Raw genomic sequence first — 15,606 nt, forward strand, 5'->3', positions numbered from 1 at the left:
TTTGATACAGGCAGAATGAGATATCACAAAACCAGGGGATTTTAAGCAGCTCCTGGGAATACTTGGTAAAATCCTTGAGCTGTAAGAGTGACAGAGTTTTAAAATGGTTTTAAAGTTAATCCGTGATGAGTGAACTTTGCTACAGAGGAGTAGGACTTGTCTGGTTGGATGTAGAGCAAGAGAGAAATAGCCGATACTAATGATGTTTTTTCATGGAAAGTGCTTAGAAATGAACTGATGAGGAGTTGTGTGAGCTAGCAGTGGGAGAGGAGCGTGGTAAAGTCTGGGAGGATCCGCTAAACCCTGAAACTCTACCCAGGCACCTCTAATTCAATTATACCTGTCCCTCTGGGGAAAAGTTTAATTACATTATAAATTAATTTTACTTACAGAATGGTTGGTAAAAGCCTACGGGTCTGCACTGATTTATTTTTCCCTTGGTCTTTTCTTTTAACTTTTCTGCTGTTGAATTGTTCTGATTAGCTTTCTCCGCTTGATATTCCGTATTGCTGCAACTGCTTTGAAAAAAGGAACTGTAGGAGCTTTCTTTAGTCTTATTGAAAAAGCCGATGAGAAATTGAATTCTTGGGGTATGGTGAAGAACAGGACATACTGTATGCCCCTGTAATTATCCCCAAATTAGATCAGAGAGTTTCCATCTCTGCGTGGAGAGGACTCCAGGGCCACATTGCAACAGGAGTTTTCTCATCCTGCACATGGACACATGGCATGTTTTGCTCACCAAAGCATCGATCTGCAATTAAATAAGTTGCAGTTCCCTATAGAAGTGTATATTTCATGCAGCCACCCTTGATTGTCATGTGTTTGTGGTAATTTCCACCATTGCTGGTATTCTCGGAACAAAGAGACTTCTCTCTAGCCTAGCAAAGCACCCCTGACATCTAGCAGCAGCAAAAATGCGTCTTCAACCGTGAGGGCAACAAACCAACAAAATCCATAACGTGGGCACACTGTGGAGGTGCAGTGTTAAGGGTTTTTCAGTCAGGACTGTGCCTTTTAAAATATATATATGCTGTAGCTGGAGCAGAAGTTGCCAGCCCAATGTGGAAACAGGTCAGAGCGTTTCTGTGGCTGGTGCCATGCAGCAGTGGTGGTGGTCTCCTCTTCCTCTGGCTAAAGCTGTGGAAGAAGGCTGGAACCAGAGCTCTCTGGTTCCTGGGGCAGCCTTAGGGACAATGGTGTGAAGTTTTTGGATTGGATCAGTAACGTTTCACTTGGGAGCCCTCTCATCAGGCTGCCCTTCCCCTGGGGCTGCCCTCGCGAAGCAGCTCTGTTTCTCCAGCTGGCACTACAGTCATCCTGAACTTGCTCCTGAATTTATATCTGCCTAGAAACAAGTGCCAGAATGTCTCCTTTCTGATAAATACAATATTTGAAAATAGTATTTTAACCATTATGGCCTGCGAGTGTCTTCCCTGTGTGCTGTGCGATGCTGAACCATGTGTTTGGTGCAGTTGGGCTTTTTTCCATGATGATGTGTTTGCCTTTGAAGCACGGAGCCAGCTCCCTCTGGATATCAATATGCAGCTTTTGCAATTGCGAGGAAAAGGCTTTCTGAAGCGAGCATATTTATTGATGTCTGCTGAACATTTCACGTCTGCTTTGTCAAAGAGCAGGAAGTTGTGCTTCACCGCGGTTCTCCTCCTGGATGGTTTAACGTACAAGGAGGAAGGGCAGAGGAAGCCGAAGCGGCAGGCTCAGCACCTGCTCCTAATGACATTGGACTTGGCAAGGGGGCAGCAATTGAATTAATCAATGGGTGACTGACAAAAAAGAGCCACTAACTACCTAATTCAAGTGTGTGGGGCAAAAGATGCTAGCACGGACTTTGCCAATAGCACAAATTTGAAATTAAATAAGAGTATTTGTATCAAACTTTTTTTCCTTAAATCGCATTACAAGATGCTTCTGCTTAAAGGTAGATTAAATTACATGTGGGGTCAGAATAGCAGGAGGTTCAAACATCAAAATTGCATTTTCAATTATATGGGCAGGGCCATGTCAGAAGAAATTGTGTTTCTGATCCACCCGCTGGAGAAGCTGATTCATTCCCAGTCAATTCCTCCTGCCCAGGGAGTTCACTGTGTCCGTATTTTCCTTGCCTCCATCCCTTGTCCTCACAGTACTGTGATTTGTAGCATCTGGTACATGCTGGAATAAAGCTATCGCTGCCTGCTTTGAACTCTGGTGGAGATGGAAGTTATCAGCCGTGAGAGGACAAGTTGGGTGGTTCTTTCAAGAGCAGCAGCAGGAAGTTGTTTCTTGGATGTTCTGAGTTTCTAAACTCTGTTTTACCTAGAGAGGGCATTCGCTGACTTTTTTTTCCTCCTGTGATATTCTGGTTTTGCACGTGTGCTTGCAGGATGTGTCAGCCTGATGACGGAACGTCGCACTTGTTGATACCTGGTTTTTGTCCATACCTCTGCTGGATGGGCGACTGAACATTAATCCTCGTTTCTTTCCTCCTTCTTTTTTCTTTTGAAATTATGTAATTGCCTTGGCAAAGTGTACTGAGACGTGTTGGTGAAAATTACAGTAAAAACCCCCTAATTAGGTTGTTTTTTTTTTTTTTTTTTTTTTTTAATTCTGTGATAAGAGTATGTGGTGTACCTGAAATGTCGCTCTTGAAGGTGTGGCTGGTGGATAGATGGGGGATCAGAACCTCCCTGCCAGTGGGATGTGAAGCAGGTGGAGGTTGTGCGATGCTCTGTACATCTACAACCCACCCCTATGATTTTAAGTTTTGTCTGCTCCGTGAGGTCATCGGTTTCAAAGCATTGGTTTGACATCAGTCCTTGTGATCAGGAGACTTTACATTGCAGTAATTCCAATAACCACCATCGGGCTTACTGAGCTCTGCTGAGTGTGAAACCAAAGATGGGAGTGAGAACTTCTCAGCATGGGAAACTCTTCTCAGCACAAATGCTGGTGCAAGCTTCCCTCTGGGCTAACGACTGCAATAGGTGACAGCAGCAGCACAAAGTCGGAGCACACCCGGAGAAGATGCATCTGCTTTGTTGGGGGCATTTTGTCTTCTGTTTCTTACCATTTCCAAAGTACACAGGGTGCAGAATGGAACTCCAGGATCTGGCCTGGAAGCTAGTTTAAGATTCTGATTTACAGGACCAGCTATTAATAATTAAGGTTTTTAACATTCTTACTGCTTCACAATTGCGATCTTTTTAATTATGTGCAAGGAAGTTTAATAGCACTGAACATATGTTTTTTAAAAATTCAGTATTTCTATGTTGTTGGACTTGTCAGCCATCTCATGCCCAACATTGGTTCATCTGGTCCCTTTCCCGCACCCTCTGCACTCTGACAGATGGATTGAGTGTCACTGTGGGTAACTCCCTACTCTGGGATCCCTTGGGGTGGAAACAACCGTTTGTTCGCTGAGCTGTCCCGTCTCATGTCAGAAGGGAGAGAGAAGTTGTCGTGTGGTGCAGGTGTGAACATGCTTCTCCTAGCAAACTCCAGGCTCGGAGGGAGATGGAGGTGTGCTGCCTTGGTGTGACCATGCCTTCCCTGAGCACTGCGATCCAGGGGATGGAGCCTGCCTCTTGGTAGGAAAAAGTCCGAGGAGTCTGCAGAGCTCATACTTTGTCATCTTATTCCTCAAATGTGAACACTTTGCTCTTGATAGTCTCCTTTAACGATATTCCTCCTGTTTTCTAGGACAGTAGGTTCCATGGTATAATTAATACTCTGCTGGTATTTCCTCTCCTATTGCAAATGTTGGCAGAAGTGTCCTTGTAGACTCCTCACTGAAGTGTTAATAAAACCTTTCTCATCTAGTTAATGCCTCCTGCATTTCAGTTAACATTATGCCCATGATATTTCATGACTGCCATTTAAAATTTTAAACCCCTTTTTATTTGTTGATGGTTGAAGCTGTATTTTCCAAGCAATTTCAGAAGACAAGCAGCAGTGCAAGATGGACCTGGGCCAACCACGCTCACTCAAGGCAGGGAACGGAGCGAAAGCCGTGCAGTTTGAAAGGACCCTCATTCCCTCTTCTGTTTCCCTGTACTCTTTAGCTGAAGCCACATATTGCACCCGGGATTTGGGATTATCGAGCTGAAATTTTCCTTGTTGGAACTTGTATCCATTGCCCCTTGTCTGTCTGTGTGCACCTTTGAGAGGAGTTGGCCCCCTCTTGTCTTTATCGTTCCTGCGATTGTAGGACTGAAACTACAGAAGACAACTTCCCTGTAGCATCTGCGCTGCTAGAGCATCCGAGAGCCTTCGGTAGTGCGCTAAGCAATGTAATTAACCTCCACTCTTTGAAGTTTGCTTCTTTTCCTCATCTTTTCTCTAGATGGAGAGGTTTGCCTTATGCTTTTTTGGTTTGTTCTGGTAGTGTAGAGGTTTTTTGCCCTTTTTGTTTTTATCATTCCATTGTTGCTCATTGGCCTCCAGATCTAAACTTGCGTGACTTAAAATGCTAAAGGCAGTGTTTTCTGTAGCTTCAAGTCTTAAAAACTTGTTCTGGAAACTGAATTGTCTCCAGCTATGTTCTTTCTGCCCTTTGTTTCATCATAGGTGATAAATTTTCCCATCAAAAGCTTCACAGCCTATTTACCTGTGATATGTGAAGCAGAAGGCAACAGAACTTGCTCTTCCATAATTACATGGTTATGGAGGCATAATGAAAATAAATGTGGCTATGTGCTAACAGTAGACACAACACCTCTGAATACGAGCTCTCGGAGGCAGCAGTTCTGTGCGTGTGAAGGTATTTTTATCATGAGAGGATGTTACAAAAGCTTACACCCTGCTCCCAAAAGTGCCCGTCTTGTGTAGGTATAGAAATCCCAAACATAGATTTGCAAAACATCGCCTGTGCAATTAAATTAGACCTTTAGAAGTATTAGATCCAGAGCTTTCTTTTGATATTCCTTTACAAAGACGATGAGAATATTATTTAATGCTCATACCAACCTTCCGGCAGTACACATGAAACGCTGCCTTCACAGTTCTTGAAGGCTGAGTACAGCTCGTGTGAGTGTAGAAATAATTACGTGAAACCGTTCTCAGGGGTCTTGTTTGCCATTGCAAAGGGATTTTCTTCTGGCAGGAGGCAGTCTATGTTGTGAAAAATTACCGTTGTTCCCCACATGAAGAGATCTGCCTACCAAGGTCCTGTGGACTAATTTGATCTCTTTTCCCACTTCCAGATTTCGCAGAGTTTGTGTTTCTGGGTCTGTTCCTTACCGAGATGTCTTTGAAGATGTATGGACTGGGGCCAAGAAATTACTTCCACTCTTCCTTCAACTGCTTTGACTTTGGGGTGAGTAGGCATCAACTCTGTGGATGAAGCGTGCGGCTCTCCGGTTACTCCCTGGGGTTGGGTGTTTAAGGGCAATCCATGGGCAATGGTGCTGCAAGCGTGTCCTCTGCAGGGAGTAGTCACTGTATAAATGAGGTGCAGTGAAACACATTACGCTTCCCCGCGTTATCATCCTTCTTGAAGAAATGTGGCAGCTGGGGGTTTCATTTCCTCAGCGAGCTGCGGGGTGTTTGCAGCATCAGCACCAGTAAATGCTCTGCTTACCGCGAGATTCTCTCTCCCATTTAGATGAGGTGATTGAAAGACAAAAAACCCCACACATCCTCATCCTATCGTCTATTTAATGGCCTTTACCTCAAGATACATAGGTAGCACTTCTCAGACATGAGTGCCCAGAAGTAGAAGTCTAAACACAGGATGAGGTGGCAGAAAGGCAATAACTCATCCTGCTGCAGCAGTACGGGCTCTCCCCTTCGGGCTGAGGCAGCAGCTTTAAAGAGCGAATAGCGGGGCCAGCTTTGACTCCGTTGCTGCATGCAGATGTTAATTTATTCGTTAAAAGCTATTAGGCTGTAATCTGTCCTCACTGAGGTTAATTTAGCTTCTCTTATCTTTGCTTGGGCTGCGCACTGCATCCCAGGGTGGGAGTCGCTCTGTAACGTTTCTTTATCTAAGCAGATACGAAGCTTATGATGCAGCCACAGGCAAGGGGAAAATAGGTCATTGTACCCATCACCCGGCCCTTCTCTCCAGGATTTAGTCTGTTGTTTCTGGTCTTTATTTGCCAAAATGCTGGGATTGATTCTTTTGCCCCATGGGGCTAAAATTCCTGCTTCAGCGCTGCTCCTGCGAGGGAGGAGGAGGTATTCTTACCTTTGGTAAGCCACCACTCCTAAATCCAAGGCTGCAGTTGGAGACAGATCCTCTTTTTGGCACTGTCAGCGGGAAAGCTCAGAGCTAAATATACTTTGAGATTAAACCAGCCATCCTGGATGCACAAATCCCCTGTGTCCAGCAGCCAGAGGTGTTGCATCAGGCTGCACCACGCGTGAGGCTCTGCTCTCGGGGTGTCCATTGCCGCTGGTGCTGGCTCGGGTCACTGCAGTGCATTGTGCCCTTCTCTCTGACTGATAGCCCAAAGGATACTGCACAGACTCTAACTTTCATGAGAGGAAACCAGAGCAGAAATAGCAGAGATAATGTAAGATAACTGGATGTCTGCACATTCAGAGCCAGCCCCTAATCGGAGGGGCAGAGAGGCTCCCCGTGGCTGCAGGCAGCCTGCTCATGGCAAAGTTCAGCTGTGCTGGCAAGACGTCCTGCAAAGGCTGGGATGAAGAGTGTGCCTGCAGAATACCAGGGGTCTAACACCTTGCTTTCGTTAAATTCAGTGCATGCCCAAAGACCCCAGCTTTGGAAGGCTGAGTGAAAGAGTTGTTGGCCGAGCAGTATTGCCTGGTTAGTATTTTAAGGGCATCGATGCCCCGTGTGCATTCTCCGGTGACAGGCACGAGACCGATGTCCCTCACTGATGGATTAGGAAGGCTCCGAACTGCAGCCAGCTTATCTGACACTGGATCCTTGTATCCAGGATGTTCCTTCTGCAGCAAGAGGAGTTTGTATCCGATGGTCATGGGCAGGTGAGTCAGGAGCTTGCACTAAGCAGGAGACAAGCCTGCTGGTCTCTCTGCTTTGTGTCGTGCTGTGGTGAGCGCAGCACTGGCAGTAAGCTTTGCCGAGTGTTTCCCAGGAGGTAAGGCTGTTGATCCGTTTCTAATTCTTCTTCCTCTAGAGAATCCACTGGGATCCTGCTTCTGGCTGTGTTTCTTCCTCCTCACCCACCTTCCAGCCCCCAGAATTAATTCAGCTGCTTCACCCCCCCCAGAACATCACGTAGCTCTGTAGTCAGTTTAGTTTGACAAACCATCAAGATGAAACTGTTCGAATGCAAAAAAGACAAACAACAAATGAGAGCAACATCAGTCTTGGGAGAAACAGTCCAGTGGGGTCTTGTGTGAAACAGCTCCCGGGAGGCTGTGCTGAGCTGCCAGGAACATTAATTATCAGTGTGACATGCGGAGGGTCTAAGGAAAGGTTTTTGCTGGTTGATGAGGGAGTCCCAAGTGTGGGAGACTGTGGGAGAGAAATGTTAGTCCCTTCTTCTTCTGATGGGAGAAACTGGATGAGCAGCTGTTGTATATCTCCCTTCCCCACTCCGTTTTCTTGCAGCTCAGGGTACGGCATTTCCTGCAGAGCAGCCTCAAGCAATGCTGAGTTTTCCAAAAGCCATCCAGGGTTGTGTTCAGGAAAGGGGTTTCCAAGCTGCCGAGCCTCCCAGCACTGCTCCGGTATTCAGCCAAAGCTCTGCTGGCCCTGACTTCCCATTAACACCCCCTCTCACGACACAAACCAGCTGCTCGCTGGGGTCCAGCGCTGATGTGTTGATAGTTTGCCTCACGCAACTGGGGAGCGCGGTCCGTGGGAGCTCTGAAATGCCAGGTTAACGCAAGTAATAGCGGTAATGGGTAGCGAAATGCCTGTCTTCTCCTATTAACCGTGCGGTAGTCTGTGTTGATGTAATTGCCCTTCCCAGTGGTGCTTAAGCCATTTTGTCCTTTTTGTAATAAAGGATTGAAGAGAAGATTTCTTTATCACTTGAAGTTAATTCTCTGCCAGCTTTAAAACAACCAGACAAAACAAAACTGAAAATACCACCTTGACTGGGGACAATTTTTTCAGTAACTGAAGCTGAGGGCCTGGCGGACAATTGGATGTGCATGCTTAGAGGCTTCGCAGGCTCTCTTAATAGCTGTTGTCTTAATCAGTTCTCCTAAAGACTCTCAGTTGCCAGAAGTTTCTGGTAGATGTTGCCCAGAGCTAATGCTTCGCTGCTCCGCAGTCCTGTGGGTGAAGCCTTTCGGTGCCTCTGATGGGAAGGGGAAGGTGAGGCAGTGTCCCCTGCATCTCTGCAGGCTGGACCGACTGGCTGCATGGCATGGGAAAAGGAGTTGTAGTTGAACCAGTGTAAAGGAAAAAAATAAAAATTATGGTGTCCTTCAAAAAAGTTTATTTTAAAGTAGTTTGCTTGCTAGAGGAGAAAGCAACAAGTTCCTGTCATTCTCTCTGTGTCTGTCCTGCTTCTAGGTGTTGCCCTTTTTCAGACTGGACTGCAAAAATGTGGAACAAGGTTCTTTAGTGCTGTTGGCTAATTTAAGAATTTACTGAAGCCTTCATAAAAAAACCCATCACAGCCCAAGCTCTGATTCGTGTTCTCTCCTCAGCCTCTCTAGCAGCACCACAAGGAACTAAGCAGAAGTTTTGCCTTATGTAAAATGGATTCTTCTTGCAGGTCATCGTGGGGAGTATATTTGAAGTTATTTGGGCTGCAGTGAAACCAGGTACCTCATTTGGCATCAGCGTATTGAGAGCTCTTCGACTGCTGAGGATTTTCAAAGTCACAAAGTAAGTCCAGCTCCCTTTCCACTCACAGGAGACTTTTGGTACCATATGAGATCTGTATCACCAGCCCCACAGCAAGGAGTCGTGCTTTCCACACTCCTTTTTTTTTTTTTTTGTTTTGGTTGGTTTTTTGGGTTTTTTTGTTTTTTTTTTTTTTTGTTTTGGTTGTTTTCTTGGGTTTTTTTGTTTTTTTGGTTTTTTTTTTAAGAAAAAGAAAACCAAAACCAACCCTCCGAATCCCCTATAGTAGCTGGCACAAGGGTCTTGTCTGTCCTAATATGCTGCGTCTGCACTGACTCTAGTGGGTGGGGGAGTGGAAGAAAATTGCAAATGTGGGACTGCCCTTCCCTTGGCTGGGCAATCTGGGTTTCTGGCAGTTGACAGTTTAGGGAGTTTCCTGAGCCAGAATTTGCATCCATGAGGACTATTAACAGCTCCTTCCCCAGCCTCCTGTACAGCTTTGTCTGACTTCTTTCTCATCCCTTTCCTACCCCGGGGCAGAGGGCTCCACCGTGCAGCGATGAGCTGCAGGAGAACATCCTTCTTTTCGTTGTTTTTAAGCTTGCTTAAAACAAAAATCTCCTCTGAGGGTGAGCCCTTATTCCTTGTGGTAAGAGAAAAAAGTTTCTTATTTACTTTCTAAGCCCCATCGACTGCTGCCCTTATCTGCTGCTGGTCTGGTGGCAGTTCTTTAGGAGTTGAGGATCTGGTGAGCTGAGCTACCCTGGTTGTTGCTGGATACCAAATCCTGGTGCCTGAACCACAGTGTTGACACAGATACGAAGAGTGTTGCTGCTGCCTGTGCTCTCTCTGCTCTGGGAGCATCTGAGGCTTTCAGGCTCAAGCCTGTGAAGTTGAATTTTCAGTAGAGTTGGGTTGCCACGGCTTTTCAGTTGTTTCCATGCGTTGCGTTAACGTGTGCTGGCGTTAGTGAAGAGCTACTGTGCAATTTATAAATCCATCTAGAGCAATTTCCACAGCATTTCAGAATTGTAGTGTGGAACTTGATGACATATTTGGGTGCTCCTGCTGTTGTTTTCCACCTTTTTTTTTTTTTTTTTTTCTTTTTACACCATTACCTCCTCAGATCTCCCCTCTTTCCATCACTTTCTTACTTGTTGTCGGCTTGAAGTAACAAAAGGAGGAATCACACCTCCCTCCCAAAAAATCCAGTCACCCCAAATAGATAAAGTGGAGGTTGTCACAATTGAACAAAACATTCATTTGAAGTAACCAGGTACTTTTGCAGCTATTCAGACACATGGGTTTTGTCAGCTCTGTAGGGTTTGCTCATATATATCTGCTAAGAGATAAATTAATTTGCCCAGATTCACGTGCAGCACTGTGTCATTTGTTGCACTGTGGGACAAAGGGGTTGGAACATCAAGTTCTGTAGCTGTCCAGCCAAACGGGTGGGTGCCTGCCCCAGAAGTGTCACTGCAGTCTACCTTTGCACTGATCTTATTTATAGAAAACTCCAGGGTTTGTAGCAAATTCACGGCAATTAATTGTCAGCAGTTAGTTTTATTCAGAGCTACTGGGTGTATCTGACTGTATGTTGTACTTTTGAAAGATTTTGGAAATTTTTGCAAGTCAAAATGATATTTTTGTGGGTTTTGACTATTCAGGATTTTAGCCAACATAACAAAGGGATGAAGCCTGAGACTTAACTTAATAAAGCACGTCACGGACCAAGCCAGGTGCTCTCCACCCTTCTTAGGACGTCGAGTGAAATTCTCACCCCCCTGATGCTGAAGTTCCCTTGACTGATTATACATATTTTTCACCTGACATGACAGAAATGTGTTTGCTGCTTTACCAGAAGCCAGGTCCCCCCCTGCTCACCCAGGGGGCTCTCAGCTGTGCTGGGCCACATTATCCCAGTGCCTGAGCTGCACAGCCCCGTCCTGGAGTCACTCATGGAGGGCCACCAAAGCGATGCTACCGGGCACAGGTTGCTCCCCACCCACTCTCGTTACAGTCTTTACTGCAAAAACATCCTGACCCTTCATAGTTTTCTTTCTTCCCCTTTTTCCATCTCTTTCAGAGTAATTTTTCTCTGACGCTCCCTGCTCTGTTTTCTTTTGCCTCTGTGTCTAACAGAAGCCAGCTGCAGTCCACCTGCTTTGAGTCATGGATGGTATTAGACCTTTGGATTCATACATCCCAAATCGCTGTGACTGCAGGTGGTAGAGTGATGCTGTAGTTAAAAGGTTAAATTTCAGTCAGCTTGAAAGGTGACAGCAGGATGCATTACAAGGGGACACAGCCCAAGAGTGGTGAAAATTCAACAAGGAGGACAAGGAGAAAACAGCTTCACATGTTTTCTTCTTTGTCATGCCAGAGCAGAATGAGGACTGGCATCTGTGGAAATACAGCTCCTCATTATGTCCTGGCCTCTGGAGTCAGGCAGCGTTTGGTGCTGAGCTATTCCAGGACAGGACAGAGCCTCCATGTGGATTTTGTGTCCGGTCGTGTTAACTGTGAAGTGCGAACCCCTTGCTCATTGCAGATTTTGCCTGAAGCCATTGTGTCAAGCAGAGGAGAGCGGTGTGATCAGCCAGACCCTCCTGCTTCTCCCAGGAGAGCAGCTCAGCACCTTTGGCTTAGGGGCTGGCCCTGAGGAGGTTTGGCTGCAACTTTTTCAATGGAAGGTATTCTCCCAAGAGACCAAAGTTTGCCCTGAAACGTCTGTCACTGTATTACGGACATCACTTTTCTTGGAATGGTGCAATGGGAGTCCAAGATCCTCCTTCTCCTGGGATGGATGTGCCTGTATCACCCTCAGCGCAGAGATGCATGATGTGGTTCAGTCCTCCCAGCTGCACCTGGGGGAAGCAAGAGGAGGAAAATTAAGACGAAGAGAAGAGGCAAGGATGGCGGTTCTGCTCTTCTGACTCAAGCTGTGAGCTTCTCTCCCCATCAGCAGATCAAACAGATCCATGGGATTCCTTCTGCTGGATGCTCACAGCTGCACTGCAGGAAGGAGCTCAGTGCGTGGGTCTGTCCCCAAAAACGCACCTGGAGGACACACGGGTCAGGATGGTGGAACATGCTGCTGAGGAGAGTGACCTCTGGATGGGATGGCAGCTCCCGGTGCCAGGCGGTGGAAAAGAGAGAAGTCACTGGAGAAAAAGAGAGGAAAATTCCCCCCGCCATGGTCTCGGTCTCAGAACTTTTATCAGAGGACATGTGAAATGGCTCTACATCACTCGTTTCCCACTGCCTGCTCCAGCCCCCTTGTTCTGTCTGTCCAAAAGGAGATTGTCAAAGAGCTCCTCTTAATAGCTCTTTCTGCATTTTCTGATTCATTAGTTTTCCTAATATAACTGCTCCCTGCCCGTTCTCAGCAGGGCAATAAGGCCAGGAAGAGGAGTTGTTTCTGTGCCCCCTCCCCAGCGCTCCGTCACTCCATGCGCCTGCCAGTGTGCCAGGAGCCGTCTCAGGGGATGGGGAGATAAAAGCAAAGTAAAAAAGCTGCCCAGATGCAACTTGGATGTGTCAGTCAGGATTTGGGCTGAGCCATTTCCTCGTGCCCCGTTGGAGTTAACGTCACGGATGTGTTTTCATCCTCCGAGGCAGTTGGGTGGTCCTGGATGCTTAAAGCGTGGGGCTGGATTGCCCCATGCTGAAGGTGCCGCTGTGCGTGACTGTGTGTGTTAAGCATCTGCAGAAATGTTTAAATGGGGGAGTTTAAGACCGCTTGGCGATACGGGCCCTCGGTGAGTTGGAAGGACACACTGCGAAGATGTCCTGCTGGAAATGAGCTGTTTATTCCCGATTCAGGTCTTACGAAGGGAGGGGTTCACTGTCCCCACGTTCAGTCTCGCCTTGATGATATTGATACGTGCTGGTTTTGACACCGCTGCTGACTGCCATGCCGGATGAGAAGATGCAGAAAGGTCACAAGCTGTACAGAAAAGGGGTTACTGAGAAATTAAACTGACTGCTGTCACTGCAGATGGCTGCTCTGCACGGGTACACGGACACCCAGGTGACCGTCTCTGCCCTTCTGATGCTACAAGGGGTTTTGCCACTCCTTGAGCTCTATTTTCCAATCCTAGAGGGCAGTTTAAAAAGTCTGATATTCCTTGCCATTCCTTTCCTTTTTTATAATAAGATAATAGATCATATTAGCTTCTCACTGAAGGCTCTTCTCCCGCTCATGTTATCTCTTGGCTGCTCTCATCTCCCACGCAGGTACTGGAACTCCCTGAGGAACCTGGTGGTCTCCTTGCTGAACTCCATGAAGTCCATCATCAGTTTGCTCTTCCTGCTGTTCCTCTTCATCGTGGTGTTTGCTCTGCTGGGGATGCAGCTCTTTGGAGGACAGTAAGTCTGGTCAGCCATTGTCCCATCAGGGGTTAGAGGAAAGAAAAGAGCTATCACAGTATCACCATTCAAACTCCAATATAATTTTTGAAATGAAATTACTTTTTTTTCAATCTACCACTATTTTATCTTAAAAAAAAAATAATTAAATTACCTACTATGAGGGCAATTTCAATTGACTTTTACATTTGAGGAAAAAAACCCCCAAACTTCTTGGAATGGTTTGTTCCACAAAAAGCATTTGAGATTTTGATTGTTCATTTTAATTGTGGATGAAAATGAATTTCAAAGCATCAGCATTTTCTCCAGGAATAAAATTGAGTTTCTGCTAATAGTGCTGTTAAGCATCTTCTCAGGGATGCGGTTGTCTGGGGTGTTATTTCAGGTGGAACAAATGTTGCTCTCTGACTGGGGCTACAGGGTATTATGGGACTGCAGGAGAGTTCTTTGTCCCTTATGGCTCTTGTTTTTATTTCTTACTTCTCTCTAGATTCAATTTCCAAGACGAAACGCCAACCACGAATTTTGATACCTTCCCTGCCGCCATCCTCACAGTATTCCAGGTAAAATCATCCCTTGTACTGAGTGAGCATTAGAAAATAAATTCCTGGGCATCTCTTCCTGCTTATGGGGAGCAAAGAGGTCCCCAAAATTCATGCAATTTAGGAAAGAAGAAGTCCTTCCTTCTCGTGTGTTTTGCCACAATGACCAATGAATGCATCATTAAGAACCGATGCTATGGAATTAAGGAAAACTAGAACAGAAGATTTTTTGCAAGGAAAAAGATATTGATAAAATAGACATTTCTGTGCCGCGTTTAAAGGCTGTGCGTGCCCAGGCTGGCTTCTTCCGAAGCCCCTGCCCGGGGCTGCAGCTGCAGTGGCAGCACTGGCGTGTTCCCCACCGCACAAAGCGTCTTGTCAGAAATCCTGGACGGTGAGCGCGTGTGGTTGACCTGTTCCGCTTTCTCCTGTGGTTGCCGTCATTTAATGAGGAGAGAGGCCTGAGCTAGCTCCAGGCAGTAAGGAGATAATGTCGCATTTTGCAGGGTAATAGCTCCGGCTAAGATAATGCTGGGTAAGAATGACAGTCCATGGGGGAGCACAGAAAGAGGCAGCCGCCTGGGGCAAGTTCGTGTGATGGCAGGAAGAAGTCGCCGTTCCGGCAGATGCAATGTTCAGATTGAAGAGCTTGATTTTGCAGCTGTTCTCTGCAGGTCTTTTCTAAGCGGTTATTTCAGGTGTTCCAGTAGAGAGCTGGGGATGCTGCACCCTGCTCCGTGTGCAGGTAACACTCAGGTTTGGGGAAGACAGCCCTACACAAATTCCTGACGTGGGCTCGAGCTAAGACTTGGCCCCAGATTCAACTAGATCTCAACAAGGGTTGGATTATATGTTTCAGCATCCCATCCCAAAAAGGATTAAAAAAAAAAAAAAGTTGATGACAATTTTTGGATTAAAACAGAAAAAGAGTCTAAGGAAAACGTGTCCTGTGACCTCGGCATAAGCAGCTGCATATGGGTATCGCTCCTCTCCAGATGTGCAGCAGGTCCAGTGGTACTTACCTCGCAGGATATTGCAAATCATGATAGATTAATGTGTGTATAGTATTTTAGTGCTCATCAAAGGAAAGGCTTACAGAAACATAAAGGTATTGCCACAGAGCCGGAACTGAACCCAAGTCAGGCTCCGGATATGAGCATCTGGAAATTTTAATGTTATTTTGCTCTGGGACTATCACTGTCTCTTGAGGATACTTAGCTGAAATATTTCCTTTCTATTCTTGAGATAAATACCCCTGTAACGTAGTGGCTGCGGGATGAAGGAAAACACTGTTGGTTTTATGACATTTGCCTAGAACATCAGAGCTACAAATTAAAACCAGGAATGACCATCAGCAGTGAATTAACTCCGTGCAGCCTTGCCGAGGCATTTCAATAACCTCTGCTCCAGTTCGTCCCCCTCCTCCCGTGAATTGCAAATATCAACGTTTCTTCAATATGGGCTTTGGATTCTCTTCTGACCTGGTCTCCCATAAGCTCAGCAGAGCCAACAGGCTTTAGTTGCTGCTCTAATGAGCAAAGTGGCATCATTCAGTGAGTGCTTTCCATGTGTTGAACAAATATAATAAAGCCAGCTCCACCCTGTTCGTCCCTAACCCCTCTGGAGGTTCTTTGTTTAAGAAGCAATCTTAGAGTCTTCTGTAGCGCCCTACCTTAGCCTTAGCCCATTTTATTTCAGCAGACCTGGCTGGGTCATAGTCCTCTGTCACGCGACATCCAGGATGTATTTGGTCCTGCTGGCAGCTGGCTGAACTCGATGTTGGGTGCAGCTGAGCCCTGCTGTCCCTAAATTCTCTTTGAAGAGCATCAAGAGTTTTTCTCCAGCTCCTGGCTCCCAAGAAAGTCCTAAATGTGACCTAAATGCCAAGCTGCATATGTACAAAATCCAAACACAAACTGTACATGTGTGTGTATATACATATTATCATATATATATTTT

The 15,606-nt window shown here is 46.1% G+C and overlaps 1 protein-coding gene across 1 annotated transcript in view; it reads left to right on the forward strand.

Annotated features, from left to right (window-relative positions):
- LOC104470614 (voltage-dependent N-type calcium channel subunit alpha-1B-like) overlaps positions 1-13,668 on the forward strand; it is a gene marked incomplete at both ends in the record, with an annotated part of 46,576 nt that extends 32,908 nt beyond the window's left edge. Inside the window, 5 exons of the mRNA XM_010085600.1 lie at positions 5,202-5,314; positions 6,922-6,954; positions 8,664-8,776; positions 12,974-13,105; positions 13,596-13,668. Of these exons, the coding sequence (XP_010083902.1) occupies positions 5,202-5,314; positions 6,922-6,954; positions 8,664-8,776; positions 12,974-13,105; positions 13,596-13,668 (464 nt within the window). The remainder of the gene's footprint in view (positions 1-5,201; positions 5,315-6,921; positions 6,955-8,663; positions 8,777-12,973; positions 13,106-13,595) is intronic.
- Positions 13,669-15,606: the final 1,938 nt, after the last annotated feature.

Source organism: Pterocles gutturalis, unplaced genomic scaffold (assembly GCF_000699245.1).
Source record: "Pterocles gutturalis isolate BGI_N339 unplaced genomic scaffold, ASM69924v1 scaffold14425, whole genome shotgun sequence".
NCBI lineage: Eukaryota > Metazoa > Chordata > Aves > Pterocliformes > Pteroclidae > Pterocles > Pterocles gutturalis.